The sequence below is a fragment of the Miniopterus natalensis genome, chromosome 7 (genome assembly GCF_054644295.1).
Source record: "Miniopterus natalensis isolate mMinNat1 chromosome 7, mMinNat1.hap1, whole genome shotgun sequence".
NCBI lineage: Eukaryota > Metazoa > Chordata > Mammalia > Chiroptera > Miniopteridae > Miniopterus > Miniopterus natalensis.
This window is the reverse complement of record NC_142087.1, coordinates 39118189-39136132: the sequence shown is the minus strand read 5'-3', so window position 1 is coordinate 39136132 and position 17944 is coordinate 39118189. Positions and strand designations below refer to the sequence as shown.

Genomic DNA, 17944 nt, shown 5'->3' with positions numbered 1-17944 from the left:
ATTTTCTACAACAGCTGTGTTCTTAAAATGATTGCGTATAATTTCTCAATTTAATCATATTTCCCATTGTCATATATTATCATTTCACCAGAAGTAAATCATATCTAAGATCTTTTTTTATGATCACATAAGTATGCAATGAACCTTTAAAATTTTATCAGGAAGAGAAAACATAGTATCAAACAATAACCACTTTCAATGCCTGAAATATTTTTGTAAAGCAAGAGACTGCTCAGCAACATAGTGCCTGCAGGTGAGAGGAGGGAGTACCAAGTTTACCTGCACCTGGAGCCTGCAGACAGCCCTTCACCTGCCACTGATTCTAAAGTGTTCTGTCACCCCTTTTGTCTCTTTTCACCTTGTTTCATTCTTTCACAGGGATTAATTACATTAGCTGAAACTAACATTAGCTGAAATGAACCAGTTTGCTTACTTAGAATTAGAATGTAAGATCCTAAAAAAAAGAGAGATTTGGGTCTTGTTCATCATTGTGGCCCTGGGGCTATAATCATGCTTGGCCGTATATATTTGCTTAGTGAATTAAAGGGGAGGCAGGCAAGCAGAATAGTACTTTTGGCTTTCATGGGGGACATCTGTAATAGTGTCAACAATATAAATAAATAAATAAATAAATAAATAAATAAATAAATAAATAAATAAATATTTATTTATTTATTTATTTATTTATTTATTTATTTATTTATTTATTTATTTATATTGTTGACCACCTCATTTCTCAATTTCCTGGAGGGAAGAAACCAATTATGAGACAGCAATGCTTCAGGTATCAAATTTACTATATTTTTAAGGCAGTTTTCTCAGACATACTACAGATATGACCTTCGTTTTATAAAATACTGGATATACGTACCAGTTTGTAAATCCTAAATTCCTCCTCTTTTCAAAATAAACACTGGCCACAACAAAGTGTTCCAAACACTACTTCTGTCAAACACTACTAATATATAAATGTATTTGATTGTATATTAATCATCACTTAATATACACCTATTATTATGCCAAGTATCCAATTAGGTGGTTGGTGTGTGTGTGCACATGCGCAAAACATGTGTGAGTGTATATGTATGATGTGTATGTTTCTATTTATTCTTTACAATATAATATACATAACCTTATCTTATAATTTTAAGAAATGGAGGCTTAGAGAGGTCACACATCTAGAAAAGTCTGGATTTAAATAACATTTCTAGCCCATGCACACCTGTTATATCACACTGCTCCACTTTAGCATACACAGTCAAGATGTAGCAGAAATGTCTATTAAATTAGTAACTTTGATGTTTAACAGCACCATGAAATTAAATCTGCCAGGAAATTAATAAGCTCACTCACTGACAGTGGTTTTGTAAATCTGACTAAAACTTTTGAAAATTACATCGATAACACGTATTTATTGCCAAAAAATAACATACTAATACTCACTGATCTATTCATCCCAATTTAACATTGTATTCTGGAAAAAAAAAAAAGCAAAAGTAACAAATGCTGCCTTTACAACAGCACAAAGTTTGGGAGTCAAAATCTAAACATCCAACAACTGAGGCCAAATAAAATAAATTATGGTTATAAACATCACAGAATATGACTTAAAAAAAAAAAAAAGAAATGAAAATACCTAGGTTAAGGTGATGAGATCTGTCAAGCAACGCAAAACAAAGGCTAGCAGATTTGGCCAGTCAAGAACCCAGCCCTTTTTTATATTCAGTTTATTACTCCAATAGACAGCAAAAAGCAAAAGCAGCTAAAGGGGCTAGCTTCCTGTGTCCCTTGCATAGGGTGATGCTGAAACAAAAGGAACTAGATACTACAATGTGGATGTTCAGCTTCCCTGTTCCTGCGGAGCCAATTTCAAGTCACAGCTAAGCTGTTTTATAGCCTGCAGTTACACTCTAAGGGGGCAGAGAGTGGGGGTTGAAGCAAAATGCCTCAATCTCATCAGAACCCCGTGAGGCAATGAGAAACTATATCATGATGAACTCCTAAGGGAGGCTTGTATGCAAATGAAAAATGACCTGGAGCAGCTCCTCAAGAGCCTTCCAGTAGTCATGTTCCAGAAGGATCACAGGGCATTCTGTTAAGACTTAGATCACCTGCAGGAAGCCTCGTCTACAATGGCCTATTTGGATGTGTGCAGCTTTACCAGGACACCATGGTAAGCCATGGATTTGGCTTTTAAAAAAAAGAAATGCAACACCTTCCCCTGTGTGGAAATAGGTAGATAGGTAGGGCTATCTCTTTCCTTCTTTGAGCACTATGAGACCGGGGGGGAGGGGGGGTCCTTTCCTCCAAAAGCAAGATGGAGTCCCTCAACTGATCTGCAGGTCTGAGCTGTTTGGTTTACTTAGCCTCAGCCAAATTTGCAGGTCAGCAAATATTGAAGCTTCTTTCACAAAAGTAGCAATTTGTGCCTGGTAAAATGACAGGATGACACATTTACACTTTACCACTCACTGAATTTTGCTTTATTCTTCTACACACACCTTGAGATTTCTTGGCCTATTCATCAGACTAGCAAAAGCAAAGCCTAGAAATTGAAAGCAAAGAACACAGAAGAAAATGTGTCGAATACAGCCCAAGTAAAATGTCAAGAAAGCAAGATGATAGAAGACATGCTCATTGACAAAAGCAACATTGTAAGATGATAATGAATTGTTTTTAAGTGATTAGCTTCTTTTTATTCTATTACTACTACCAGGAGTTCATGTCACCATTGACATATGGCATTTCTGCAATACACCTTTAAAAAAAACAAAAACAAAAACAAACATGGTCGTGAACCAGTGTCCTCCATTGAGCATAATTATTTTCTTGTCTACAACCCCAAGTACAGGCCTACAGAAACTATCAACAAAGGGGGTAGATGAGAAGAACTGCAGCGGACCCAGCCAGAGCTGCCACCAAACCATTCACAGTGGGAATCAACTATAGAAATAAGGGTCCAAGCTGTGCAGTGTGAAGGGAGAGAATTCAATCGTAGACTCAGCAGTAGAGTAGGAGGGCCCATTGCTGAGAAAACAAATCTACCAGCCTGGCAAAACCAAGGAGCTAAGTCAAGAAAAGGTAGGTTCCATGCTTGGATGGGTTAAAGGCTGGGCATTAACTACTTTTCTTAAGGGTGTGTGCATATGGCATTACTTTATGAATATATAGTCACACTACCCTTAGCCAGACTACACATTTTTAGACAGCAGAACAATGAGATACACAGAGATTTAGCTCTCAAAAGCATTCCTTTTACAAATCCCTCACAATATCTAATGGGACTGGGCAGCAACATCTCCCTCGTACAAGGAGCTCACACATTCAGTATGACATATCCCAGACCAGATACCCCTTAACTCTGAAGGGTTTAGATTATGTAAACCACAGCTGTATCCCACTTTATCATTTCAGATCTGGTGTTCTGAATAATTGAGTTTACTTAAATTAATAAAAAACCTTTACTTTGTATTTCAATTATTTATATACTCTTCCATATGTGTGCACTAGCATTTTTGTTTTCAATCCCTCTTATAAAAATCTAAAACATAAAAAGCATAGTATGCTGTTAAGAGCTAATCCTATGATTTTTTTCAAATCTTAAATTTCTCTCTAGCATGACCTCATTTTTACTTACAAAGATATCCTATGAGGGGAACTGGTATTAGAAGCCTCACAGTGGAACTACTCTGGCCACTTCACACTCTGCCCACTCAGAGAGCATAGATTTAAAAATCGCTATAGACAAATGCCTCACTTTGGCAAAGAGGACATCTAGATTTAGGAAACTACACAATATTTATTAGTAATTTCCTGAACTACAATTAAATATGGCAGAGGGTGAAGAATGAATAAATTATCATTCTTAAGAATAGAACCATGTACTCTTAAGGCTCATGTCTCAGAGCATTACCTTTCTAATTCCATTAGCTCTAAAAACAACCCTTCACACCAATATTTCAACTTCATTTCAAAAGTTACAGTGCATACAGCTCCTTCAGGTAACATCTTAGAATATGTGAGAAAATCAATTGTTGGTAGCAACCAATGAATTTTACAACATTCCAATATAAATGATGCCTTCTTTGTGGCACCAACTAGAAATGACACAATTCTCCTCATCTTAACAACTTATCGCTGCTGGGTAATAACCCCCTGAAGCAGCAGCTCCCTAAACAGGACCCACTTTCCACACACTCACATTTTAGTAACTCTGCCACATCGCCGTAACACGGACTTTTTCAAAAACGCATATCATTTGCACATCCGGGCTGCTTCTCATTTCAGTACAAATGAACTTAAAAATCAGGCATTGCTCGTCTCCCTAGCCAAAGAAGGTGCTGAGTGTTAGGAGATAAACAGAGAATCTGATCTGTGTCCTCAAATGGCATTTACTTTAGGGGAGAAACACACAGTGCAGATAAAGCCACCCCCAACCTAACATACGGCTGGGCTCCAGGTTTCGGTGAGTAAACAAGCAGGCAAGAGTTGTAACATGCGCCAGTTAAGCAGCCCAAACGTGTCTGGGAACAAATGAAGAAGGATTAATTCTGAACAGAGGAAGCTTTCTGGAAGCCACTGCTTTTTGAGACAAATTCAGCAGGGAATCCAGGGAGCAGGAGCAAAGCAAGAAAGGCTGGGAAGGGAAGAACTGCAAATGCCAGCGTCTTACTTAGTAAGCACTCACATAAAGCTTGCAGGGCGCCCAGACAGAAGGCGGGTCTGCCGCACTGGGAGCAGGCAAAAGCACGGTCGTGAGCGTTTGCCTGAGGAGCCTGATCTTTATTCTGGTGGTACAGAAAACTACCAGGGACTTCTGAGTAGTAAATTATATCATCAGAACTTACCAATCAGTGCTAGGTAAGGATGAAACATGTGAGAGATGAAGAATAAAGACTGAGAATGAAAGAATAGTCTTGGCAAGAGATAATGTGGGTTTTCTCTAAAGAAAGGTGGGAACAAAACTGAGGAACAATGCAGAACTAAAACCAACAGACTACGGCAAACAACAGCTTATGCGAGAGGGGTGGTCTGCAGGTTCGATCCTGGGTAACCAGAAAGAGATTAGCAAATTGAGGAATGATACAGAAAAGATCGGATTATTTTCAGAAATGTTGAATTTTAGGGATCTGGAATAACTTGGGTATTGATATCCAACATTCCAAATTTCTCAGAAAGAGGCAACAATGGAGAAGATATCCCCTACCCCCCCAGTGATCCCCGCAGCCCACTGGCCTTCACTGCACTATTGTCTGTGTCCATGAGTTACACATACACACATAATTATTTGTTCGTTTAAAGGTGAAGAACAGTTCAGCTGTGACCCTAGCTCGACCTCATCTTCCAGTCTCTTCTACTGTATGGCTTATTCAAATGTTCAGCTTTTACTTGAATGTATTTTGATAATCATTAGTTTGCTAGGAAATTATCTAGCTCCGCCAGAGTTTCAAATGTGTTACATGTATTATTTTCTCTCACTTCTACTTTTTAAAGCATTCTCCCACATCTTTAATTTTCCTTTCTCATTTCATAATTGAGGTTAAGGTGGGCAGGAGTGAGTGCACACAGAGAAGGGGGCCAGGCAGAGAACACGTCCTGCGGCACTGGGGTAGGAATCTGCACCGGCCACGGTAACGGGAGCATCGGGACGACAGAATCACCCGCCGAGAGAGAATGGGAGAGAAGCGGAGCTGCGGCACGGGATGCTCAGCACTAAACAGGAGGGGGAATAAAGGCCTGAAGAAGGGGTAGTGTCGAGGCATACAAGCCAGGCAGGCCCAATGCACCAGGGTCCAAGGGCGGGGAGGAAGAAGCGGGGAAGAGCAGGCGGAGGAGGGGGAAAGGGGGGCAATCCCCAGCGCTCCACCGAGATCATTCAGGCGAGTGTGGGCCAGAAGGAAGCCAGGAAGAAGCTCCACACAGATGGAGCGTCACTTTAGCGACAGGGCCAACGGAGGCTCAGATTCCTGAGAGGGCCCAGCTCGGTCCCTAGAAGAGGGTGAAGAACTGAGGCATCTCAAACAACCTGGCTATTGCAATACTCGGGTGCCGGCGAAGGTCGCAGGAAAGAGCACATTTATATGCAGACTCCCCAATGTTGATTCCCCCTGACGTGGGATGGGCAGGTCTACGAAAATAATTTTCATCACTGAGATTACTTAAAGAAGACTCATATCATTATGGGTTGATATTAAACTACTCTCCTATGAATACCACCCTGTAAATCACCAAATTAACACATGTCTATTCAAGATGGCAATATTCTCTTCGGAAAGTGATTAACTACAATATTTTCCTTGACCTTTTTCAACTATGTATCCTAGAGACATCTAATGAAATCTGTTAAATATAATATAGCTCCAGTTGTTATTGCCACTTTCATTAATTTAAATAGTCTATCAGAATTCAGACTTTCCTCTATACAAGATATCCCCTGCTAGGCTGTAATTAATGGCCATACTTAAAATATTATTCAAGATTGTTTTTTCTCTTTACACTAAAAGTTTTTAAAATAAATTATTTTCCAAAATCTTATCTTGACCTCAAACTTCCTAACCTTTTAAAACAGTAAGCACTCTCAGTGAATGGAAAGTTATAATCCATGAAAGAAGACTGTTTCCATTCACTAGCAGACCATTTGGGGCAACAAAGAGTATTTTCATTAGTTGAAAGCTAAATCAGCACTGTTTAAAGAAAAGTTTTAATATAATAACACCTAAAATAGTTTCATAAAATTAAATTCCTAAAAAGTGCATTCAAAGCCATCAGTGGAGATTCCAATAGCCCAACCGGCCTCTTCCCTACTGAGCTCTCTTACAATGAGACTCCCTTAGTCCTTGAATTATAATGTATAAACACAACAAGAAAAGTGCAATAACTGTAGATCTAATGACTAACAAATCCTAAACTATGTGCTAACGGAGATGAATAATGGCATTGTACCCTTAGCAACAGGTACAAAATAATTCCCATTTCTTGCAATAGCCCAAAGTAATTCTGCAAGTTAGAACTTGAGCTTGGCAGAATAATGGTCTCCCAAAGATGTCCATATCCTGATCCCTAGAATCTGTGATTATATTACATCATATGGCAAAAGAGACTTTGCAGATGGATATCTTAAAGCCCTTGAGATGGGAAGGCTATCTTGGATTATCCAAGAGGGCCCAATGTAATCACAGGGGTCTGTAAAAGTAGGGAAGTTTTCACAGCTGTGATCAGAAGATGTGACTCCGAAAGAAGGGTCAGAGAGATGCTACGTTGTTGGCTTTGAAGATGGAGGAAGGAGCATGAGCCAAGGAGTGAAAGTGTCTTCTAGAAGCTGGAAAAGGAAACAGGTCCTCCCCCAGAGCCTCAAGAAGGAATGCAGCCCTGCCCACATGTTGCCTTTTGCCCAGTGCAACCCACGTCAGATGTCTAACCTCCAGAACTGTAAGATAATATATTTCTGCTGTTGGAGTTGTTAAGTCATGGCTATAGGAAACGAATACAGAACTATACATCAGAAAAAATAAGTAATGGTACTTTGTAAACTGTTCAAACTTACTACTGCTAAGTTTCTAAATGCTCAATAACTGTGCAAATGGACCAAATAATCATATTTAATTTGCCCAAAAAATAAGAAGGAATCCATAAATAATAAATTGGCTTAGGACAATAGTTACCACATAGTAGGTACTGTATTCTGACTTAAACTGAGGTTCACTATAGATAATACAGAAATTATAAAAGGACAATTAAGAGAATGCATCCATTTTTTCCTGTGTCTTTAAGCTGATGTTCAGAGAATTAATTTCTAATAGCACATGGAGACAGCATCAAAATTCTTCACTACCTTAGCATATTTTTATACAGAAAGCTTATGATGTTAACTCTCCAAAATAGTTTTAAATATAGTCATAAAGCTTCAGCACTGGGAGGCATCTAATAAATCAGCTAATCATTTTAAAGATGAAAGAAGTCATTTCATATGATCACACAGTGGACACAAACAGACATGATCCCTCACTCACAAGCTTTAAAATCTAGTGAGGAAGAATTAAATAATCCAGAATATAATTATACACTATATTAAGTGATTTCATAGAATATAGCACCCTGAGAGCATAGAATAGATGGCCCAGCCTAGCCTGGGAAATCAGGGAAAGCCTTCCTAACAAGAGAGGAGGGACACTCCAGACAGGAAGCACAGCAGGTACAGGTGTCCTATATCAGGACCTTAAATAAGGCCAGCACTGTCAGAGCACAAGAGAAGAATGAGCATATGGCTGAAGATGAGGCCACATAAACAAGTTTTAGAGGATTTAGTAAGGATTTGCTCATATCCATTCTACTGGCAATGGGAAGCATTTGAAAGGTTTTAAGCAAAGAAAACATAGGGATGTCGATAGGATCAGAAATTAAAAAGTCATGTCACCAAATAAGCCCATAGCCAAATAAAATATTTCACATGAAACAATTCAAGTTCAAGGAACACTGAAATCCCCCTAAGTAGCAGTGTTAATCTCAGTAGCAAAAGGTAATTATGATGAAAAAATATCAAATATGCTTTAAAAGAGCAAAGCATATTAGCGAAAAGAATCCTTTGGTTCAACCTCAAAATGCAACAAGTCTCTCATTTTAGGAACAGAATGAGGCAGGCCTGCAGGAGTGGAGGGGTTGTTTTACAGGTCAGGAGGTGGGGGCTACTGGCAGCCAGTCCCTCCTTGGAACTCTGGCAGCCCTCACAGTGTGAAGGCTTCACAGAAATCTCTACTAGAACTAAGTGCTGCTCAGTGACATTTTCTTTTACTAAATCAATCTAAAAATCAGGGTACTCAGTTCCCTTTTCAGAGTTCAACACCCTTATTATCCAACATGGACCTCTAACAACAGATGCAGTAGGATTTAGTGCTGCCTTTAGACAGCTCCTCACAGGACAGTTTGAGAGTATCAACAATCTGAAGACTTCTTAGCCAGTTTTTTAATGAGGTACAAATTTTAATCAAGTGTCTGCTTTCATAATAAATAATTCAGCATGGCCCATAAAAGTGGTCTTTATAGCCCTGGCCAGTTTGGCTCAGTGGTCAGAGTGTCAGCCTGTGGACCAGAGTCTCGAGTTCAATTACCAGTCAAAGGCATATACCTGGGTTGCAGGCAGTTGCAGACTAGATCCCAAGCCCTGGTCAGGATGCCTGGGGGAGGCAACCAATCAATGTCTCTCTCTCTCCCTCCCCCCTCCCCCCTCCCCTCCACTCTCTCTAAGAAAAATCAATGGAAAAAATATCCTCAGGTGAGGATTAACAACAACAAAAAAGTGGTCTTTATAAAATAGGATACATGAATATAGGTTCTTGTCCTCTCTTTGTGCTTTATACAGCTTTATTCACTGATGTCATCTACTGACTGACTCCAGGAAGAAAACAAATGTGCTCTTTTCCTTGGTGACAGCATGTATTTACACCAATAAGAATTCACCCAGAAGTGACAGAATACCACAGGAGAGGGATGGATGACAACTAAATCAGTTCTACTAAAAGATTACCTTTATAAGTCATTATCAAGGGCAAAGAAGTTATTTAGAAGTATAAACTGACAACTATTTGTTATAGAGTGTTATTTTTATTAAAGTGCACGTGGATGCTTCAATTATTGAGATTCCCCTACAAAATGTTCATTTCTTAGAAAGAAGTCCTCTTCTTATCCTCATGACAGTTTCATGGCTCAGTGAAAATGTAATTTTTTAGGTTCAAAGTATCCAAATACCTAAATATTTAACTGTGACTTAATGACAGTAAATAATAATAATAACAGACTAAAGTAAATCAACTTGGTTTTCCCCTTTCTGATGTTGATATCCATTCTTACGTTGGAATTACCATGGTAGGAATGAACAGATCTCTCACAAAGTTTAAAAAATGCAGACATTAGTTCTGTTGACATATAATTATTTTGCAAAGAGTACTTCTATCATTACATCCAAGGAGTAAGCTAGTTTCTCTAACAAAGACTACAGGGATAATGCTCAAGAAGCCATTTTTGAGTCTTTTTGAATCACTTTCTGAGCCATATCCCCCCAGCACAGAAACTACTCCCTGAACGTAAGTGAAGCACTTCTGAAAGCTGTGTTAATTCTTCTTTAGGCCACTTAGCTAACTAATACTTCAGAGTTTTAGTAAATTATTACTCCAATATACTAAACAGTAGATCCTACTGGACTGACTGGCCCTGATTATATGACTTTCTAAAAGATGCCAAATGTAAGTGGGAGATATAGCATATTATATAACTGAATTTTTAAATACCAGGTGTCTTATGATATGTTGAGAAAAATGGAATAGGGAAAGAAATATTACAAAATAAGGAAAAGTAGAGAAGATAATGAGGTTCTGAAGGAGCCAACAACTTGGATAAGGCCAGAAGAACCCTCCAGGCCAAAGAAACAGTCCTTCAGGCAAAAAGGTCTAGACTGTTCTATTTGCCTGTGGGTGACAGGTTACAGGCAAGTGCCAGTTGGTGAGAGGCCTCAAATGATATTCTAGAGAAAGGATAGGAGGCACTCTACTAAGAGAATTTCAGATCAATTTTGCTGGGTATAAAAAAGAGTAAGTATAAAAAGATTACACAGTTAAAAAGTGACCAGGGACAACCTTAGTGGAAGGTATTATTTGAGAGGTATCAAGAAAGATGTGTACAGTTGGTACTTGTTTGGCTAGGATCAAGGGTGAATGAGAGAGAGAAATCAAGGATGTCTCCAGGGTTCTAGATTTATTAACTACAGAGTGAGGGACTGAACAATAAGGAACAAAGAAGAGTTCAGCTTTAATGACTAAGTGAAATCTAAAAAGTAAGAAAAATAAGAGCATGAAAGCTTCCATTGATTTGGGACGTCACTTATTCCATTCAGTCAACAAAATATAAGCGACTATCAGTGAGACACTGGTGAGCTAAGCAAGATCAGTTTCAGGGGAAAGGTTGAGTATAGGTGCCAGCTGGTGGGGACATGATGAGTTGATGGCAAGTGAGGAAACACGGTAGCTCTCAAGAAATATGGAAGCTACTGGCAACTTCTGGCCAGGAGAGAATAAGATTAAGATATTATATGGTAAAAGAAATGCATGCAATGATAATGCAAAGCAATATTCTGGACTGGATCTTGGTACAGGAAAAGGATGTTAGTAGAAAAACTAGGGAAACTTGAATAAAGATTGCAGTTTGGTGAAAACTGATATACCAATGTTCATTTCTTAGTTCTTACAAAAGTCCTATGGTCATAAAAGATATTAACATTAGGAGAAACTCCGTGAAGGGTATATAGAACTATCTCTGTACTATGTTTCCAACTTATCCCTAAATTTAAAATTATTCCAAAATAAAGGTTTACTTGCCACAAAAAATACAAAAGATAAACTGGAGATCCAAGATGGCAGCAGACTGAGTGGAAACTACAGTGACACTCTCCCAGGACCAATCTGGATTTACAACTAAAACATAGAAAAACCATCCTAAAAACCAACTAAAGACTAGCTGGAGAGCACCCTCATAACCAAAGAGGAAAAGTGGAGACTGCACAGAGACCGGTAGGAAGTATAGACGTGAGAGGGCTGGCTGGGCTCTGACAGGCAGCAGCTGAAGGTCTAGAGGGATATCTCAGCTGTGGGGGACACCCACTTAGGACTCTGGGGCATAAACCCCAGGCTGGGCTTCTCAGCCAAGAGCACCAGACCTGAAAAAGGTGCCCACATAACATTTGGCTGTGAAAAGCAGCCAGGTTTCTGTCTGCCAGGGAGAGATGACTGGAACTTCAGGCACCCTCGTAAAGAGCCAGCGCACAACGTTTCTTGTGCAGCCACTCACCTTGGGCTCTGGTGGAGGGGGAGTGGAGTGAACTGGAGCTGTGTGGGGAGAGTCTGGGGAGAGTCATTCCCCCAGACTTTGGGGGACATCTTTCTCCGGAGGTGAATTTTAGGCTTTTGCCTGAGGGGGGAAGCAATTGCCCCACCATACTGGAGAGCCTCTCACCCTTCCCAGAGGAGTTTCTACAGCTTGAGGCTTAGAACCAGCTGCCCCACCATGTGGAGCTTCTACAGCCTGGGGCTCATTAGGAGAATCAGATTGATTAGTCTGCAGGCAGAGGCAGACCTCAGGGTGCTTTGAGTCTGTGCCTGATCTGCTTTGGGACCCGAGCCTTAGAAAAGCAGGCTTTGGTGTGCATCTTGGTCCTGTTCTAACATACTCAGCCCCAGCAGTGGAGACCTCAAACCTGGGGTTGTTGATAGCCCCAAACAGGGTACTCAGGGCCAGTCACAAACTGCATCTGACATTGGCTTATACCAGAGACCCTCCAACAAGACTGAGAGTCCTAGCAGATCTACCTAATGCTTAAAAACAAATCCAAAAAAGTAGCCAAAATGTGGAGACCAAAAAACAAGCCCCAAATGAAAGATTAAGAGAAGTCTCCAGAAAAAGAGCCAAATGAATGGAGATAAGCAATCTCTCAGATATAGAGTTCAGAATACTGATTGTAAGGATGTCAACAGCATGAAAAAAGATATGGAAACTATGAAAAATGACCAGTCAGAAATGAAGAAAAACATAGCAGAAATAAAGAATACACTTGAAGGAATAAACAGCAGATTAGAAGAAGCTTAGGATCGGATCAGTGAATTAGAAGACAGGGTAGAAAAAATCAATCAGAGACCCAAATACAAAAAACAATTAAAAAACAGGAGGACAGTCTAAGGGAGCTATGGGACAGGATAAAACATAACAATATTCGTATTATAGGAATGCCAGAGGAGGTCAAAAGCAAGCAGGGGTTAGAAAACCAGTCTGATGAAATAATGGCAGAAAACTTCCCTAACCTGGTCAAGGAAAAAGGTAACAAAAGTTCTGGATGCACAGAGAGTCCCAAGCAAGAAGAATCCAAAGAGGCCCACGCCCAGACACATCATAATTAAAGTAACAAGAATCCAAGACAAAGAGAGAATCTTAAAGGAAGCTAGAGAAAAGCAATCTGTTACCTACAAAGAAGCCCCCATAAGGCTGTCATCTAACTTCTCATCAGAAACTCTTCAGGCCAGAAGGGAATGGCATGAAGTGTTCAAGGTAATGCAAAACAAAGATGTGAAACCAACACTACTCTATCCAGCAAGATTATCAATCAAGAGAGATGGTGAAATAAAGAGCTTCCCAGACAAAAAAAAAAAAAAAAAAAAAAGCTAAAAGACTTTATCACTACAAAACCAGCATTACAGGAAATGTTAAAGGCACTGCTATATTTAGAAGTAGAAATAAAAAGAATGAGAAACATAGGTATAAAGAAACAAAATGGCAGTAAATAGGTATCTTTCAATAATAACCTTAAATGTAAATGGATTAAATGCCCCAATAAAAAGATACAGGGTGGCTGAATGGATAAGAAAACATGACCCAAATATATGCTGTCTATAAGAGACCCACCTCAGAACAAAAGACTCACATAGGATGAGAGTGAAAGGATGGAAAAAAATTTTCCATACAAATGGAAATAAAAAAAAAGCTGGGGTAGCAATACTCATATCAGACAAAATAGACTTCAAAATGAAGAACATAATGAGAGACAAGAAAGGTCATTACATAATAAAGGGATCAATCCAACAAGAGAATATAACCCTGATGAACATATATGCATCCAATATAGGAGAACCTAAATTTATAAAAAAAAACTTCTAGAGGGCTTTAAGGGAGAAATTGACAGCAATACAGTCATACTAGGGGACTTTCACACCCCACTGACTTCACTGGATAGGTCTTCCAGACAAAAAATCAACAAGGAAACAGTGACCGTAAATGACACACTAGATCAGATGGACTTAATTGACATTTACAGAACATTCTACTCCAAAGCTGCAGAATATACATTCTTCTCAAGTGCACATGGGACATTCTCAAAGATAGACCACATGTTCGGACACAAATCAAGTCTCTAAAAGTTCAAGAAGACTGAAATAATATCAAGCATCTTCTCGGATCACAGTGGCAAGAAATTAGAAATCAACTACAATAAAAACACTAAAAGACATTTAAACACATGGAGGTTGAAAAGCATCCTTTTAAACTATGAATGGGTTACCAAAGAGATCAAGAAAGAAAGAAAAAACTTCCTGGAAACAAATGAAAATGAACATACAACTCCAGATCCATGGGACACAATGAAAGCAGTCCTGAGAGGGAAGTTCATAGCACTGGGAAGCTCATAGCACTAGGTCTTCCAGCGCTACTGTGTACATAATTTTTGTTTTCCTTTTGTTATCATTTTTAAGAGATAAGTGACTAAATCTCTTATTTTGCAAGTAGCCTACAGAAAAGGTTAAACTATTTCCAGGAACTATAGGAAGAAAATCCCTACTTTAATACTAGGACAACAGGAAACTTAGGGAATAGTTCCCTTTATTCCACTTAAAAGTGGTAAAAATGTAAATTACCTCAAAAGTCCCTCTACTATTTCAATTTGCATGTCAACTAGCAGTTTGCAGTATCTGTATACACAAACCAAACCTCATCCTTCTTCTAAACATTAAGCTATCTATGTTCTACAGCTGGGAAAATATCAACAGCAACATCAGATTTGGAGAACAAACCAAAGGGTGGAATTTCTGAGAGTGAACCACTAACTATAAAACAAGTCTGACAATGGAAGAACAGCAGCAAAAAGTTACTTTCCATTAAAACTGAAAAACTATTTAAGAAAACATGTAGTTGGCTATAATGAAACTATACTAAATTACTAAAAAATCTTAGTTTTGGAGACTGAACATTTATAAATGGTTGACCTAACTCTGCTTTTCTTTTTGTAGAATCAATGCTTCAACCATGGAATAAGAGGATCTAAAACAATTTACATTAGTGTGAAAATATAGCTGCAGGGAAGAAACAACAACATAATAAATCACAACCTCTCTCAGAGAAGAAAATAAATGTTTTTAAAAAAACCCTGCTGTTAAGGCCAGGTACAGTCCAAATTTATTTCTGGAATTCCAGTGTTGCATAATTGAAGTGTATTTCAATGGAAATGAACATCAAGTTACATAATTATCAATTATCATATTCTATTTAGGTTTTTTAGCAAAGAACATGATGGGACTGGGGTGACAGCAAGAAAAGGAAAGAAATTTAAAGTAATATATTTTTCTTATAGTTGAAAACAATTTTTATTTTAAAAGTCATTTAGGTAGAAGGCCACAAATTTCCAAAATTTTGTACCAAGACTAAGCAATATAAAATCATCTTCAAACACCTAAGTTCTTTTTTTGTCATTTTTCTCAAGGTATTTTTATTTTTTCCCATTATTAAAAAAGAAAACCTTACTCAACAAACACTTAAGATACTTCAAAAGATCATTAAAGAGCCCGGCCAGCAAGGCTCAGCAGTTGAGCATCGACCTATGATCCAGGAGACTGAGGTTCAATTCCCTGTCATGGGCACATGCCTAGATTTTGGGCTCGATCCCCAGTGGGGGACATGTAGGAGGCAGAGGATCAATGACTTGCTCATCATTGTTTCTCTCTCTCCCTTCCTCTGAAATCTATAAAAGACTTTTTTTTTAAAAAAAGATCATTAGGGAAAAGTTATCAAATTTATATGCTTTCTTCCCATGGAAAACAGCACAAATGTTGGACATTCAACTACATTTTACAGAAAGTTTAATAGCAATTGTCTGCTTGTATAGTAATAATCACAAAATATATGGAATACATATTCCAGGCAAATAGCATCTGCATTTTTTATTTAAATTTAAAGCATCAGCCCGGCCGGGCGTGGCTCAGCGGTTGAGCATCAACCTAGGATCCAGGAGATGGGGGTTCGATTCCCAGTCAGGGCACATGCCCGGGTTGCGGGCTAGGCAGCCGATCAATGACTCTCTCATTATTGATGTTTCTATCTCTCTCTTTCTCTCCCTCCTTTCCTCTCTCCGAAATCAATAAAGATAGGTTTAAAAAAAAAAAAACTTAAAGCATCAGAGAATTAGCTGAATATTCAAAAGCCATATTAGTAACCATAATGAGGGATATTCATCTTAGAGCAAATGTACAATCTCCTCTAAAGCATGACTTCAATAGGAGAGTACAAATGCTATCATTAGAAGAGTAAACCAATCTGGGAAAAGCTTAAGTGAAGAATTATAAATGAAGTAGGATTTCTTATTTTCCTGTTCATGGGAAAGTTTGCAAATCAAATGTTGTCTCACTTAAAGCTTTTTAAAAAAGCAAATATAAATGAGGTAAGAACTTCAAACTTTTTCTTGATGAATATACAGAGTGAGGCAAAAGTAAGTTTATAGTTAGTTGTTCGTATGGAAAATAATACAAGAATAAACTGTGTTTTGCATTATCACAACTGTAAATCTACCTTTGCCCTACCCTGAATTTGAAAATCTTTGATGACACTGATAAAGTCTACAGAGGAGTATGCAGCACACTGTTGATAAATAATACTATTATTATAGACAAATTAATATACCTAAGTCAACTAAAGCCACCTAATAAAAGTTTCATTTAAAAGTTGTTCATTGTGAACTGAAACTGTAAATGGTGGTGATAATTACCGTGACTCAAAGGAGCTGCACCATCCCTGGGCTTTTCTTCTTCAGCTTGCTCCTAGAACACAGAAAACATGGTTTAGACCATATTTGGGGATAATTGTTTGAAACACTGAAAACTAAATTTTCTGTTTGCAGGAAGCCAACCCGTAAGAAGCACTGTAATGAAGGGGACAATATATCAGGAGCCAGTGCCCTCCAGATGGGTGTACAAACCCTAGGAGGGGCATACCACAATCCATTCAGACATGGGAGGAATCCTTTATTACTGTTGTGGGGAGGAAAAATAATTTTTCCTCCTGTTTCTCTAAGTTATTCTGGCTGGATAATAATCAAATCATATGAGACAGATTAATAGGACAAAATGACCAAATTTATTACATATGTACATATAGAGGTTCCATACCAATAGGAGACCCAAGGACAGCTAGGCCAGTTAAGGCTTATATGTCATCTTGAGCTAAGGAGAAAAGGGTAGAGGGATTGTGGTTTGGGACTTCGAAGGGCAGGAAGGCAATTCACAGGGAGATGGAAAAGAAAATGTTTGGTAAATGTTTGTTGGGCCATCTTTAACAGTGAACATAGAGAGGACTTTGTTCAAAGGGGCCTTGCTAGGTTCCTCCCTATCACACCAGTTCACATTAAACTATAGTTATCTATGATAATAGCACCCTTCCCAGAGCAGGCCCTCTACCTAAATTTTGGGGGGCAGTTAAAGCGACAAAGGTTTTTCCTGAGGTTTTTTGTTTCTTGAAAATAACCAGACATATTTTGGGGTGGAAAACTCTGTTACCTATTTGTTGACTAAAATAAAAGAGAATGTAAGGGCACTGATAGTTCATATTGAACAGATCACCTTCCAAACAAGATCCCTGGGTCTGACAGTAACACAAGGGGTAGGCTGACAGCAGAGGCATGTCCCACACCAGAGCCACGTACTCCTTCCTACCTTTGCTTTCAGCCTAGGTTCAGTTAAGAAAACATTATCTAATTTTAGCCAAACTGACCCTCAAATAATGGACAAATGACTTCAAAGACTCCTGGGATGAACTACAGACCAAATATGAAGGACAATATAAGCAACCAACAAGAAAGATGGCAGGCCTTCTCTCCATGGAGCAAGCAACGCGTCAGGCACACTCACAGCAATCTTGAAGGAAAGTTGTCCCTTTAGCAAAGACTAAGGGAATCACTTATATTCTGAAAGATACTCACAGTAGCAAAGAACATTTGTTAATGGGCATCCAGACAGGTATTTTATTTACATAATTTTGTGGCCATAAACAATGTATGCCCTTTGTAAAATTTCATAATAATTGTACACTTAAAAATTGGGGAGCAGTTCCCCAACTTAAAAATCTTCCAAATGAAGGGTTTTAATGGGCTCTG

General features: G+C 38.6%; 1 protein-coding gene across 1 annotated transcript in view; it reads right to left on the bottom strand.

Annotated features, from left to right (window-relative positions):
- The window catches only part of L3MBTL4 (L3MBTL histone methyl-lysine binding protein 4), a 153677-nt gene that overhangs the window by 125027 nt on the left and 10706 nt on the right, over positions 1 to 17944 (bottom strand). Inside the window, exon 3 of the mRNA XM_087818958.1 lies at positions 16562 to 16613. Coding sequence (XP_087675084.1) covers positions 16562 to 16613 — 52 coding nt within the window. The remainder of the gene's footprint in view (positions 1 to 16561; positions 16614 to 17944) is intronic.